Here is a 16233-nt window from a genome sequence, read left to right on the forward strand (position 1 = left end):
ATATATACAAAATATATAATGTATATTACTTATATATTATATATAATATATATAAAATAGAATATTATTTGTTTATAAAAAAGGATGATATTCTGACATTTGTGGCAACAAAGATGGATTTTGAGGGCACTATGCTAAATGAAATGTCAGAGGAAGACAAATACTATATTTTCTCACTTATTTGCTTTTATGTGGAATCTAAAAACACCACTCACAGAAACAAGGAGTAGACTGATGGTTACCAGAGGCTGGCTTGTGGGGGAAATGGGGAGACCGCGGTCAAGGAGCACAAACTTTCAGTTATAAGATGAATAAGTTCTGGGATCTAATATACAGCATGGTGACTACAGGTAAATATATGCATTGTATACTTGAATGGTGCTATGACAGTAGATCTGAAATGATCACCATAACAACAACAACAACGAAAAAATGATAATTATGTGAAGTGAAGGATTTGTTAAGTTATCTTATTGTGGTAAACATTTTGCAATATATACTTGTATCAAACCATTACACTGCATACCTTAAAACTTACACAATGTTATACGTCCATTATATCTCAATAAAGCTGGAGGAAAAATCAATAGTCAGTTACAAAGCAGGAATTGAATGCACACTTAAAAGTCCCACATCATTCTTACTAATGACATGAGTTTGCATCTTATCAATGACTGAGAAACCATACTATCAAACTTATTAAATCTCTCAACAAACCCTAAAAAAAGGAGAATATTTTTTATTAAGGAGAAATATTTTCAAAAGTTTTACATCAATTTCTTAGGAAAGCCACAAAATTGTCACCATATAAGATATGTATAGTAGGGTTTGAGAGACAAGATTCTTATTATCAAAAAGGTCACACACTGGATTAAAAAATCCTTTCTGATTAAGCAATTTCAAGAACATAATTTATACATTTAAGAGCTGAATGGGACCTTCTGGTAGATAGTGGAGTGAAATTTAAAACATGAACACCAACGCTAAACATAGAAGATTTTGTAGTACATTAAAATCCATAGAACTTTCAATAAGTCTGGTACTAGCTTTATTCACCTGACAAAAATAGAACAAACTAAATGTACAGTGAGCACTTTGTTGTGTCGTCATTGCTTAGGTATTCATACCTCGTAAGAGCTGTTCCTGTTTTACCACAAGCCCCTGGTATTTTTTAAAGGTTTTTTCATAATCTTTTCTCAAGGTTTGGTTTTCAGGGTCTTCATCAAGTAAACTAGTTAAGGATCATCCATATTCTGAAGCAAAGAAAACCTACTGAAAAATACTATGAAGAACAGTACTATTAAATTTTATGTGCAGTTTTATCCAGCTATTTTCTGTAACCAACAGTTTAATTAAAATATTATTCTCTGCACAATGATTATGTTGTAACAGATCTTCTTAACCAAGTGTTCAAGGATGTGCTTGCAGACCTTAGGTGAACACATGTTTAGACTTCACCAAATAAATGACTCCTCAGAAATTGTATGTTAATATTTCATGCATGTGCACAAGTCTCTAACTTTCATCAGATTAAAAACTAGGTCCGTGAACCAAAAAGGTTGCAACCTTAAAGAATGATTTAGTTAACGAGAATAGTTAATTCCACTTCTGACAAATGTCTAGTATATTCAAAGGAAGTTGATTAGATCTAAACCTTTTTAGCACCCTCTTCAAACTACATACAAAAAGAGAAATATCCCAAAGTTAGAGAAAAACAAAATTAAAAAATTATATCTTACAGCCCCAAATAGTCTCCTGGACACCTGCAGAAATAACCAACTACTACAGTATGACTTCAGGATCCCCAAGCATTCAAAAACATCCCGTGTTGAATGCTACCTGCATCACAACACAAGGAAACTTAAGATATAATAAAATAGAAATATTTTAGGAGAAATGAACAAAATTCTGATAGGTCATTTTAATATGCCTTCAATTATCATAATCCATTAATTTTGAGACACATTTTTTGTACACCTTAACATCTCCAGAATTTGAATATGTCTTATAATCCATGATATGTCATAGTTTAATTGGAAGCATCTTTTTCCTTTCATAGTGGTTCATAAATAATGGTGTATCTTACATTCAACGGTATCCAATATTTACAGGAATATGATACGTCTTAAAATATCAGTTCCTGTCACCAAGTAATCACAAAGTATAAATTAACGATTGCTAAAGTCCCATTAGGGGTTCTCTCTATATTCACCCCCCACCCCCCCCAACCCCCAGTCTAAATGAATTTTAGGTATATTCAGGAAACTTGGGACTCAGGAAATGACCTAAAGTCTCCAGGATTATTGAGTTGTCCTCATGGTTTAAGTCAACACCAATCTAGATGTCAGAGGTTTACAGTACACATAGAAAATTTCTAAACCTATATAGATTAAGAAAAGTCAAAGCTGTATGTGTGTAAGTGTGTATATTTATAGTGCCTTGGGGATTTCACAAAGGGGAGGTAAAAAAAATGAGATATTGGGCACAACAGATATAATATTTTTACTTTTTAAAAAAGATCAATAAATACTGGGTTAAAAAGAAAGTTACCAGTATGGCTTGTTCATCTGCAAAACATGTCATATAAGACAGATATGAATAAGCCAGGGCCTTTAATTTAGAATTAAAGTTGTAGAGGAAATATGATAAATAGCTTCAAATATAAAAAATGTAATATTGAAGAGAATATCCTTATTCTATATTGCTTCAGTATGCAAGATTGGAATCAAAGGCTAGAAGTTATTGGGAAGTGGACTTCAGTACACTAAGCAAAAAACCATTACAATAAATAGAATGCCAAAACACAGAATGAGCTAAATCAATAAGCAGTGACGTGTTAAAGAACAGACTAAATAACACATTTGTAAGAGAAGTTGCAGAAAAGATTCCTGTATTGAAAGACAGATTAAAATTGATTGTTTTTAAGGTTGCTTTCATAGGTTCTACGATTCTGCAGGCATCTCAAATTTGTAGGTATTAAAAAAAAGTGTTTTTGCTCTTAATTAGAAAAATAGAATTTAAAACTATGTTCTTCACCAAATTCATACTCATTCCAATCAAAGTCACCTTATTACACAGAACTACATAAGCAATAGTGGTGAGCCAGACTTCAGCTAACTAAAGGATCTTAGGGGACATAATAGCACAGCCACTTAGAACTCACCAATTCAGGTATCCAGGGCCACTATTATCTATTCTAGCTTATCATCAAAGTTGTAAAAAGATAAAAAGTATATGTCAAACTCTATTCATTCTGATAGTTTAAATCTTCATTTTAACCTTCAACAACTCTTGCATTTTTCCAAGTAATGTGAATGACAAACAAGACAAAATTCCCTCCATTCAAAGCTTATAACAGGCAACAACTGTGGGGTGAAATGCCACTTCAAAGGATATCAGCTTTCTTCTTCTTAGAAAGTTCTTCTTGCCAAAGTTCATGTCTTTTCAATTCATGATCAATGATATTCATACACAGAGCTCCAATTTTATAGTGAGTGATAAGTCCATGAAACTGAGAAAAGCTTTAGAGAAGAGTTTTTAGGGTGTATTTAAAGGAATATATTTTGTGGCTTCAGGAAATCTGTTTTAGATAAACACTGGTACAAACAATGTAAACTAACATTTCAATAAATGAATATACCCACAGTACACTAGGAAGACTTGAAATTGTGAGATGACTTTAAATATACTTTAACACACGCTTACCCAAAATGAAATTATTTTTAAGTAAGAAATTAAACAAAACACATTTTCTTGTAATTAACCACCATTTTAACTATTCAGATACCCTCAAAATAAAATTTGAGACTACCACCTAACAAAACTAATAATATAACAGTACTATTATTGAATAAAACTGATACCAGAAAATTAACCTAAATAAAATCAGGTTTTATATACGTTTCCTAGACAATTTATTCACCTAAGTATTTATTCAGTAAATATTTATTTGCTGATGCTGCACATTTTTAGCATAGAGGCAAGAAATTCTCTAGAATTTCTGAAAAGTCAAAAACTTTTCACAATGTCTCAATAAGTATCCTTCTAAAGAACACATATATACAATGAAATATTACTCAGCCATAAAAAAGGAATGAGATTGGGTCATTTGTGGAGGTGTGGATGGACTTAGAGACTGTCATACAGAGTGAAGTTAAGTCAGAAAGAGAAAAACAAATATCATATATTAATGCATGTATGTGGAATCTAGAGAAATGGTACAGATGAACCAGTTTGCAAGACAGAAATAGAGACACAGATGTAGAGAACAAACATATGGACACCAAGGGGGGTGGGGGTGCGATGAACTTGGAGAGTGGGATTGACATATATATACACTAATATGTATAAAATAGATAACTAATGAGAACCTGCTGTATAGCACAGGGAACTCCACTTCGCTGTACAGTAGAAACACATTGTAAATCAACTATACCTCCTCCAAAAAAGAATATGTGTGTATAGATAATATATATGAATTCATAACAGCTATGTGTTTGCAAACCTATATTGTGTATACACACACACACACGCACACACACAGTGGACCCTTGAACAATGCAGGGGTTAGGGGTGTCAATCCTCTGCATTGTCAAAACTTTACATATAACTCCATATCTGTGGTTCTGCATACAGATTCAATTGGGGGATCATGTAGTATGGTAGTACATATTTAGTGAAAAAAATCTACACATAAGTGGACCCATGCAGTTCAAAACCATTTGTTCAAGTATCAACTGTATGTAAAACAGCAACATTTATTGGCACTTATTCCAGGCCAGGCTTTTTTCTAATACTTATCTGAAGAGGATGCTACTATTACTATCCACAATTATAGATGAGGAAACTGAGCACACAGATGTTAAATAATGTAACCAAGATGACACAGCTAATAAATAGCAGGATTTGGATTCAAATCCAGAGAGCCTGTTTCCAGAGCCCCAAACTCTTAAACTCTAAACCATCATATTATCCTACTGTATTTGTACATGCATGGGTGAGTGCAGACTGAAAGAAAGACAGAGCAGTGAAGAGAACAGAGAATGGGAAATAGAAGTTTAGAGGCAGAGCACAGGTAGACACATAAGAAGACTGAGAAAAATAGTGATCTACTATCTAAACCAAAGGCACAGACAGAGAGAAATAGATATAGATCAGTACTTTTATTTCCTAATTTTTAAACTTACCTGGAAAAGCAAAAAAAGATGTATATTATGTTTGTAGCTAACTCAACACTTTGCTTCCAGTCTTCTCTCAGGACTCTTGCTAATGCACCAAGGGCAGTTTCTAAAGAAAAAGGGGATGTACAGAAATGATCACTCACCTTGCCTTTGATATAAAGGGTAATTGGTTTTAAATGTCTACTTATCAATAAATAACAAAGCTAAGATAGAACTGGGACAAAAAGTAGGATGCTTCTTTCCAACACAGAAAGCTATTTTTAAAACTGAAATACTAACACTCACAATATACCGCTTTAAGTATTACTGTAAACAGAAAAATAAAATACGATTTAAATAAAGTAACATGATAAATATACTATGGATGGCAATAAAATAATAGAAAGAACCATTTATTTCTTAATTTTCATTTTCACTTGCTACTGCAGTGCTAGTTTTTTTTAAACATCTGATTTAATGTGTTTGTGAATAAGAAAAAAAAAACTAGATTAAGTCTAAAAAATAATGAGCAGTTTACAGCAGGCTAACACTAACTTCACTAAAGCAAATTAATAATCAAATAAAACTTATACACAGAAAAATGTCTCATATTTTAATGACGTTACATTGATGCCAACAGACATAAATAAAGCAAAAAATCTTTCACAAAACTAGGTTAGGGTAGACTGATAAACAAGCCTATTAGACCTTTTTCTTGAAAAAGGTAAAATTAATGAATTGACTACTGAGATTACCATACATTAAGTAAACATAAAGTAATAAGACTAGTTTCAAATTAGTATTGTTACATGGCCGACTAAATCTTAAAATCATTAAAAATGAAAATATCTGTGTCTTATATAGAGATCATAATTCAACTTTCTGTAATAGGCATTCAGGATCTATTGTATTTCGTGGCCTGCATTATCAGTATTTATTATGGTAATGAAAGTGTTTAGTTTATTTGAGCTTCTGGCCATTCAGATTATGAAACAACAAGAATTCACTATGTTATTAATCCACTTAGTGAGGAATTTTTTATACAAACTGAAAAACATCCTATAATAGAATTTCACGGTATTATTCATATTCATAATACAGAGCACTGTTATAATATAGGCTTTGGACAAAATTATTCTGAAGTCAAATAAATAGGTAATATGCAAAAGCTCAAAAAAGTCTTACTTAATAAAGAATCTGGTTTAGCTTTGCTTAATCCAGTACTACCAAAGGCATTTCATCACTATAATCCATAGGATATAGCATTTCTTAGAATATACTTTGGAAACTGATGTGCTATAATGTTATGAATTTAGCATTTTTCTTCTTTACTAAAGAACAGAAAAATGTCTCAATAAAAATATAGCTATAGGAATTATACACAGGTTATAAAGAAATAAACCAAAAGAAAATTATAAAATTTACAAAAGATCAAAATAGAACCCAAAATTATAAATTGAATGCAATCATAACTAAAATTCCATTATGATTTTATTAGAGAATATAATAAAGTGATCTCAAAATAATATGTAAGAAAATTTATAAGCCAAGCAACACCACTTTTAAAAAAATCAACAAACTGGAACATTTCTTCTACATATTCTAAAACTCTAATCAAAGTACAAAACAAAATGTAACAACAACTGTATGATATTGGTATGGAAATTATCAAATAGATCAACAGAAAAGAAAAGAGAGCATCAAGATATATCAATGAATATACCAGAACAGTACCTGGCACAGAATAAGCTTTCAAGAAGTATCTACTGAATAAAAGGATGGCAGGCATATAGTAGAAAAGGCATTTCAAATCTTTGGTGAAAAAAGGAATATTCAATAACTAGGTTGAAATAACTGAAATAACTGGTTATACAATATGGAAAAAAGATAAAATTACATCTCTACTTCCTACTTTCAACAAGAATGAATTCCAGGGCCAAACACTTCTGGAACAGCAGAGTAAGGACATCCAAAAATCCACTCCTCCCTAAGCATTATAACACTGGTAAAATGTTTCAAAATCAACTTTTTTGGAACTCTGGAAATTAACTAGTTTTACAATAATTCCAGACACGTTTATTTAAGAAATATGGCTAACTTGGTAAGAACAGTAAGCTCTGTGGCATTTCAACTTGCCCTAATTCCATCCCCTCTGTGCAACTTTGTGGAAACTGAAAACCAACAGCATCATGACCATGATATCTGTGAAAAACAGTAGCCCAACAACACCTGGAGGAGATAGAACAGTGTGGTGCTCCCCCAAATTCCCACTCCAGTGAACTGTCAATATCTGATCTATCAGGATGCTTGCTGAAAAGCTGCCTTACCATGCTTTGGCTTTATTAGACCTGACTCAGAGCTTGCTCTTACAAATAGCCTTAGAACCAAGGCATTTGTTGAAAACTACTAGCAGCAACAGAGCACCTACGTGCAGCAGCCTTGCCAATTGGAGTTAACAGAGGCTGACCAAAACATTTCAAAACGAAAAACTGAGAAATGAGATATTCATAGGGTCTTTGAAAGGCTCTAACATATTCCTGGGACTCTACAAGGCCAGACACATGTGCAAGGATGTGCACATGCCAGGGAAAGACCTAAAAGAGCCTAATTTCTCACCTCTGGCCAACGTTGAGGAATTAAAGGCTAAAGCTTGTAAACTACTTGCCTGAGCACTGAAGACATCCTTCTGCCCACACATATACACCAAGAGCCCCCTCAGCAAAGACTGGGACACTCAGCACCAGGCATTTAAAGAAGTCTCTATCTAATCATTAGTTACCACTAAACTAACTGAGCAGAGGCTTCAATGACTACATGGACAAAGAACACAGACTTCACAGAATTAATTCAGGAAATTCATTAAACAAACAAACAGCAAAAATAATAAGCCCAGGAGGGAGCAGAAATCTGATTTCCAGAGTTGCCACAATATTATTTCAACAATAACAAATACAACACATGGAAAGAAACAGGACAGCATATTCCATACTCACAAAACACAGCATTCAATAAAACTGTCCATGAAGAAGCTCACATTTTGAACTTATGAGACAAAGATTTTAAATTATTTTAAGTTATTGTAAGTATATTTAAAGAACTAAAGGAAATCATGTCTAAAGCACTAGAGGAAAGCATGATGTCTCACCAAACAAATAATATTAATAAGGAGATACAAATTATACAAAATGAACCAAATAGAAATTCTGAAGTTGCAAAATACAATTTCTGAAATGAAAAATTCATTAAAAGGTCTTAACAGCAGATGTAAATTAGAAAAAAAATCAACAAATGTAAAGGCAGGTTAATTAAGATTATCCAGTCTGAGGAACAGAAAGAAAAAAGAACAAAAAATAGACAGAGCTTCAAAGACTTATATGACATCAACAAGCTTACTAACGTTGGAGTCCCAAGAGGAAAGGATAGAGAGGAAGGAAGTAAATAAATATTTAACAAAATAATGGCCCAAACTTCCTAAACTTGGTGAAAAACATTAATCTGCATATCCAAGAAGCTCCACAAACTCCAAGTAAGATAAAATACAACATATCACCACCTAAGCACATTATAGTCAAACTGGCAAAAGCCAAAGACATAGGAAACATTGAAGTAGCAAGGGAAAATCAATTCAACACATACACAGGGTCCTCAATAAGGTTAACAGCTGGTTTCACATCAGAAACCACAGAGACATGAAGCCAGTGGGATGGCATATTCGAATTGCTAAAAGAAAAAGATTGTCAACTAGTAATTATATATCTAGCAAAACTACCCTTTAAACAGAAGAAAAAAATGTCATTCTTAGGTAAACAAAAACTTAGAGAATTTGTTGCTAGTAGATCTTTTCTATGAGAAATACTAAAGGGATTCCATCAGGCTGGAATGTAAGAACACTAGCAAGTAACTTAAATCCACACATAGAAATAAAGAGAGCCCAAAAAGGTAACTCTCTCTATATATAAATATAAATATCGAAGACATTATAAACATATTTTTGATTATATTATCTTCTGATTTATATTTATATTTATATTACTGTGCTAACAGGCTGATAATGTATACGGATATAATAGGTATGACATAATAGTACAAAGACATGGGGTGAGAACAGAGGTATTTTGAAGGAAACGTTTTATATATTGTTAAAATTATGTTGGCATTAACTTAAACTAGATCTTTAAAATTTAAGATGGTATCTGTAATCCCAAGGTAACCACTAAGAAAATAACTCAGATAAAACAGTAAATGAACAGCAAAAGAATTAAAAGGGTGTACTACAAAATATTTAACATGAAAGAAGGCAGTAACAGAGAAACAGAAGAACAAAAAAAGATAACAGATATATAGAAACCAAACACAAAATGTTAGATGACAATATAAGTCAATGGTAAATATCAATAAAATAAGCATGCAAAGCAAAAGGCAGATTATTTGAATCTATTAAAAAAATCCAACTACATGCATTCCACAACAGAAACACTTTAGATTCAAAGACACAAAGAGGGTGAAAGTAAAAGAATGGAAAAGATATGTCATGCAAAACAAAACAAAACAAAAAACAAAACAACCAAAAACCAAAAAACCAATAGACTGAAAGCAACTATTTCTAAGTACATAAAAGAAAAAGGATATATAGTTGACCCTTGAACAACATGGGTTTGAACTGGACAGGTTCATTTATACTTGAACATAGGTTTAAAATTATGTGCGCATAAGTGGACCCAAGCAATTCAAATCCATGTTGTTGAAGGGTACATGACCTGTGGTTGGTTGCATCTGCAGATGCAGAACCCAAGAATATGGAGAACCGACTGTGTGACTTGAGCATCTGCAGATTTTGGTATATTTGGCAGGTCCTGGAACCAATCCCCCGTGGATACCAAGAGATGAGTGTATATAATATATATATATATAAAAGAGTGTATAAAATATATATATATATAAGAAAAAGGATGTATATTCATATGTAAATATACATATATGCATATGTATACATAAATTTCACAGGGTAGGAATCCCAAAAGCCTAGTGACATGAGAAAAAGATCAAATTCATCAGAAATCAGGCAAATGTAACTTAAAACAAAGAGATGCTGTTTATTACCAACAACACAATGGCAAAAATGTTTAAGTTTGATAGCCTTCATATTCCATTGGTTTGGAGATACAGTGGCACAACCACTTTGGAAGATGATTCAACAATATCCCTAAGACATTATGACTTGCATATCTGTATGATCTTTGTTTCTGTGTACACACACTAAAAAAAAAACCCCTGCTTGTGTCTAAAAGATATGAACAAAGATGTTCATTGAAGTTACTACTGAAAAACTTGAAAACAACCTAATGACCATCAATAGCTGAATGGCTGAAGAATATGTATAACTTCATAAAATACAATAAAAGTAGTTGAAAACTAATTGTATTCTATGTATCTATATGCATGTAATCTCAAAACATTACTGCAAGGAGAAGAAATTATCAACTAAGAAGCATCATATAATTAACATAAAAATTCATATAAGGTAATACTCTATATTTTAATACAGGAAAAAATCCTATACATACATATGTGTAAAAGTATGGAAAAGATCTGGAAGAATGTACTCCACACTCCTAACAGATTATAGAGTAATGGTCAAGGAGGTTTTATCTGTAATATTCTAATTCTTTAAAAACAATATATTAATATATCAGTTGTATAATTTTAAAAACACTTAAAATGTACAAATTTCCTAACTGGAATATTGGTAATATTCTATGACTCTAGACAGATCTCTGGATATATTTTCCAAGCCACAAAGTACTGATGTGTGCTGCGCAGCCTCCATAAAAGGAGTTTGACAGCAGATAAAAAGGTATTCTTTCTCATGTGATGAAAATCAGATAATAATGATATCTTCCATATTTTATTTTTGGCGTAAGTGTAATCAGAAAATTGCAATAATTCTATAGTGGTACTCTAGAGTGGTATTACTGAGAAAAAAGGTTTTAAAAGCATTATATCTCCTCTTTCTTTATTACTCAGCACTTTTAATGAAAAGAAAGCAAATACCTGGCATCAAATTCAATCTAAATGAAATTTAAAAGATTACTATTTTTGGCTATGCTACTAAAAGAAAACTAATATTGGAACTCTAATAAAAGCATATACATGCACGTGCAAATGTCAAAAGTCTGATATTATATCCTAATTGAAAGAATAAAATGTCTTCCAGAATGGAAGAAAATATTTAGTACCAATAATTCTTTATTTTTCTTGTTTAAATTAAATTATTTGTGAATTCTCCATAGAATATTTAAATGTTATGCCCACATGTTAAGAAATTTGAGTAAGAGGGAAAGTAATAAAGAGCTGGAAAATAAGTGCATTCCTAAGTTTGATATAAATAATTTTAGCTTACTCCTCCATTATAATAAATTTAAAAATCATATTTCACAATAGTTTTTTCTACTTTAAATATTTATAGATATGTCTATAAATTCAAATCTATAAATTCTACCATTCAATAGTAGTTCTTCCAAGTTATCAGGATTTCGAGCAAGCTGTAGGATCAAAGCAGAACCCCGAACCTTGTCAGGAATATCTTCATATAATAACTCAATGTACTCATCCATGTCATTAATGTTAGCAACTTCATCAATCTGAAACAAAGGAAGAGGAAGGAAGTACTCTAAAAGAACAATAATGCTCAACAGAACCAATGTCAAAAGAATGATATTTTGTGATCAATATATTGCCCTTGATAATAAGAGACAAGTTTTCAAAGGACTCATAGTAGCCATCTTTTTGTAGAGGGGAAATTAAACCTTTGGGTGATAGGACTCCACAAGGAAAGTAGTTATAAACCATATGATAAAATAAGATGTACACAAACTCTAAAATTGGCCTATTTATGTTGATAAAGTATCTTAAATATAATGCAAAATAGTATCTACCATAATAAAACAATATTTTAAAACATATTGCAATAAGAATACTTATAAGATTTCACAACTTACTTATCAAAATAAATTATGTCTAAAAAACACATCCAATAATTTTTACCTTTATTAAATATTGATTTTCTACCTTTTTTAAGGTACTTTAAGTTCAACCATTTTTTGTACCTCCACATTTATTTAATGTGATTGTATGAATTATTGATGGTAAAAAGTGATACCATCAATTCTCTATTAGATAAAAATACAGTCTTACCTCCATTCCTTCAAAAGGAGGTGGATCTTTAGGCTTGCTCGATTTTTCTTTTTTTTCTGTAAAAAGATTTTTTTTATAGGTTTTTAGGGTTTCTGGGTAATTTTTATTTTCAGCAGCTGAGTTTAATTCTAGCTAATTTGGGGATCTTAAAACTGAGTAGTTTATGAAATAATCTTTATCCCGATGTATAAAAAATGTTCATCTATAGTGCATTTGTTCTAATGAGGATATAAAGTAGAGTATAACAAAATCTACAAATACTCTCCAAGTTATGTTAGGTAACAATTTTAACTTCCTCTTTGGTTAACATTTTAGGTGTGTAAATAGCCAGACTTGCCAACAAGAAGCAATACAGTCTATTTTAAGTTTTCTTTCTTTTCCTAATTCACAGTTAAGGTGAGAATAGGAAAATCAATAAGGCGAAACAAAACTAATGAGTTGGGTAATATAAAAACTAAAATAAAAATTAACAAAGGAAAAGGTAAAGAAATAACTTGGATAAAGTTAAAAGTTAAAATACAGTTGATTTTGTAAACAAAATTAGGATCATAAATTAAAAGGCAAATGTTTAATATTTGCTAACTTAATCTTCACTTTCTCCTAAATGAATTAAAGAGGTATTCAAAGGTGCTCAACATAATTCTTGAGTCATTTATTATGCTGTATTATTTGATTCATAGTAGAATTTCATTTTCTAAAAAAATAAAAATAAAAAATACCTCACTGATCTCATCTGAGTCAAAAACCTGAGCAATGAATGTATATTAAAATAAGTTCAAGTGGTATCAAATTTTTGATTCCACAATTTAGCAAACATTTTACATATAACAGGAATTAACCCTCACTGTTTTCAGAGGAAGGTTGCCAAGTTTTCTCAATAGCTAGATTCTTCCTCAAACAGATAATTTACTACAACAGTGGTTTTAATTAAGCAAAGAAAAAAAAAACACTTATGGTAAAGAATCACATAATCAAATAACTATTATTGTTTTATTTCAACCACTTTCAGAGCAAGGTTTCTGGCTCTGAAATATTGAATATTAAGTACAAAGAAAGAAAAAGGAATTGTTTTTAAAAATAAGTGTACATATACTGTAGTACAGCATTTCATACATGTCTCTAAACATTAATATCTATATAGAGAAACATATTGATTTGAATTAATTTATCCACATATGATAACATGAAAATTTCTTCATATTCCTCTAATTTCTGGGGAAGGAGGTGAGAAGATTGATTTACTCTGAAAACTCAGTGAAAGGGTTTTCATTAAAGATATTTTACTACAAATGCCCTCGGAATTATATTAATTTAGCATTAGGAAAGATCAATTTTAACTATATTGTATACAACATACAATAAGTGCACACATTATCTTAAAAGAGTACAGAATTTACTTTTCGCACTTTGAACTTATTTAACTTATTGAAGATATCTCTCATCATTTAGTAACACTGTAACAGGAATATTCCAACATAAAAATTTTTAATAATATCTTTCTTAGAGCACTTATTATTAATAGTTAACAGGTATACACTGAGTGCCAACAATGTAGTTGGAAGCAATCAAGTTCAAAAATGCTCATTTTTGCTTTTAAATAAAGTCACAGCTATTCATTCAACAAATATATATTGATCATATGATGTGACTGTAACAGGAATATTCTATCATAAAACAGTTAATAAAAATTTTTGATATTTTCCTTATAGCACTTATTAATAGTTAACAGGTATACACTGAATGCCAACAATGTAGTTGGAAACAAGTTCAAAAATGCTCATTGTTGTTTTTAAATAAAGTCACAGCTGTTCAATTCATTTAATAAATATATATTGATCATATGACGTGTTAGATACCGTATTCATGGCTAATTAATAAAAATATATATTGGGCACAAGGCATTTTATTTGCTGTGGATGGAGAGAGAAGACTGGTTAATTGACAAAAGTCCAAATAAATTTTTTCTTTCATTTTTTTTCTACTTAATACAATCAAAACAAGTATAAGTTATTTCAAGGGCACCATATTTTAGAACTCACTAATGATAAAAGAAAGTTACGTAAACTTAATAAATATTATGAAATGGAATAACTAACCATTGAATAACCTGAAATCACTTTTCATTTAAATGTCTGTACTTTGGTTTTGGGTTTGGATTATTTGAAAATGTCTTCTATAAGTAATCAATTGCTTAGTGCTAATGTTTTAATGGCTTGGTTCTTTTATGAAGTAATTAAAGATAAAGAATGGTAATAATAGAGACATTTAGGAATGAAAAGATAATGTTTTCCTAAGAAGGATTCACAAAACATATGCATATGACATATATTTTAACATTTAAATACTTAACAATTAAATGTCAATAAGAAATTTAGAAAAAATAAATCTAGTTGCTGGGTAGAGAAAACAGGTTTCATAGCCCCAATTCTCTCCCTTTATTATTCTAGAATCAATATAATAGATATTTGCTATTTTACTCCTTGTTTCAGCATATGTACACACACACACAGTATTAAACAGATCATTTTCAAAACATTTAATATAAAACCTGGCATGTAGGAAACTAGTATGTTTGTTTATTCTTTCATTCACTTACTTAGTCATAACACTCAAAAAAACTCACCACTCAAATACCAAAAGTACAAACTATAGTCAAACAACTCTGGTTTTGTATTAAAAAGTTAGGAATTCTTCTACTTACCTTTTCCTGACACGGAATCACGGCGGTTCTGGAGATAGTACAATAGCTGTTCTACCTCATTCAGCTTTGAGGGGTGAATGAGTTTGCATTCTTCAACCACCTTCCGTGCCAGGGAAGTTATATCTGTGTTGGCATTGAGACTCTTAAGACGAATGCTGCAGGCATATCAGAATTTTCCAACTCAGGTATTATTAAAGAAAGTGATAACTTAAACAATATTCCTTTTAAATAAATACTTTATAAAATATTTAAATGTACCTGACAGAGACTCTTTTAGTAAAATGTAATAATGTACTAGCTATAATTAGGCTTAGAAAAAAGGCAAAGCAATTATTTTCCTTGAGCCAGACACATAAGATAACAAAAGGAATGGTAAAATCTACCTCTGACTCTTCTAGGCATGATAGCATATTCAGAGAGCTTGTTTTAAAACAGTCTTTCTGAAATCACATACATAAAGTTTTTAGTTATTATTAGATGTGAAAATCCATACTGCCCAAAATAAATCATTTTCTTGACCATATTCATAGTCTTTTTTTTTCAGTTATGGACAAGATACAATATTAATATATTCAGATTTGGTTGTTCTGATGGAAATTATATAGAAGGCAGAAGAAAAAAAGTAGGATGCATTTTAAGACCTATATGAGGAATGCTGAGGAACAAATGAATATAGTCATACTTGTTAGTACACTAAAAAAAAAAAAAAAAAACAGGTACTCCCTCCTTTTTAATTCAGTCCAGGAGATTCTTTGGAAGGTCAAAAAGAAAAGGTGGTTGAAAATCTGGAAACATTTGCCAGTTTACATGGATTCATGGCACCAAAGAAAGCTATAAGGATATAAAATTAGGTTCAGAGAGAAGACTCAAACTGGTGGTAAAACTCTTGCAAGCAGATGCATTCACGCAAGGCTTAGATTAAAAAAGAGAAACGTAAGAAAGTAGCCACTATGTTGAAATACTTTAGTGAAGATGGCCAATTTTTGGAGAGACTCAAGGTATTAGAGGCAATAGGGACAGACCTCAGAAAAATGCTCTGCACTCAGCATCTGTGAGATCATTATTCAGATACAGATGGTCTCTCCGGAAACAAGTCCAGTAAAGTGATCTGGATATTAATTCCAGCTATATACCCATCCCCGAATCTGGTCCTCTTGGGATTCTATAAGCTACCAAATA

At 31.2% G+C, this 16233-nt stretch overlaps 1 protein-coding gene across 3 annotated transcripts in view; it reads right to left on the minus strand.

Annotated features, from left to right (window-relative positions):
- The window catches only part of KIFAP3 (kinesin associated protein 3), a 151016-nt gene that overhangs the window by 111330 nt on the left and 23453 nt on the right, over positions 1 to 16233 (minus strand). For 2 of the 3 annotated variants that reach the window (XM_057726674.1, XM_057726675.1), the window contains exons 3-8: positions 15055 to 15209; positions 12354 to 12409; positions 11659 to 11800; positions 5187 to 5286; positions 3397 to 3521; positions 1128 to 1226 (exon numbers count right to left, since the gene is read on the minus strand). In XM_057726674.1, coding sequence (XP_057582657.1) covers positions 1128 to 1226; positions 3397 to 3521; positions 5187 to 5286; positions 11659 to 11800; positions 12354 to 12409; positions 15055 to 15209 — 677 coding nt within the window. The remainder of the gene's footprint in view (positions 1 to 1127; positions 1227 to 3396; positions 3522 to 5186; positions 5287 to 11658; positions 11801 to 12353; positions 12410 to 15054; positions 15210 to 16233) is intronic. The other variant, XM_057726676.1, reaches the window with a different exon arrangement.

The sequence above is a fragment of the Hippopotamus amphibius genome, chromosome 3 (genome assembly GCF_030028045.1).
Source record: "Hippopotamus amphibius kiboko isolate mHipAmp2 chromosome 3, mHipAmp2.hap2, whole genome shotgun sequence".
Lineage (NCBI taxonomy): Eukaryota > Metazoa > Chordata > Mammalia > Artiodactyla > Hippopotamidae > Hippopotamus > Hippopotamus amphibius.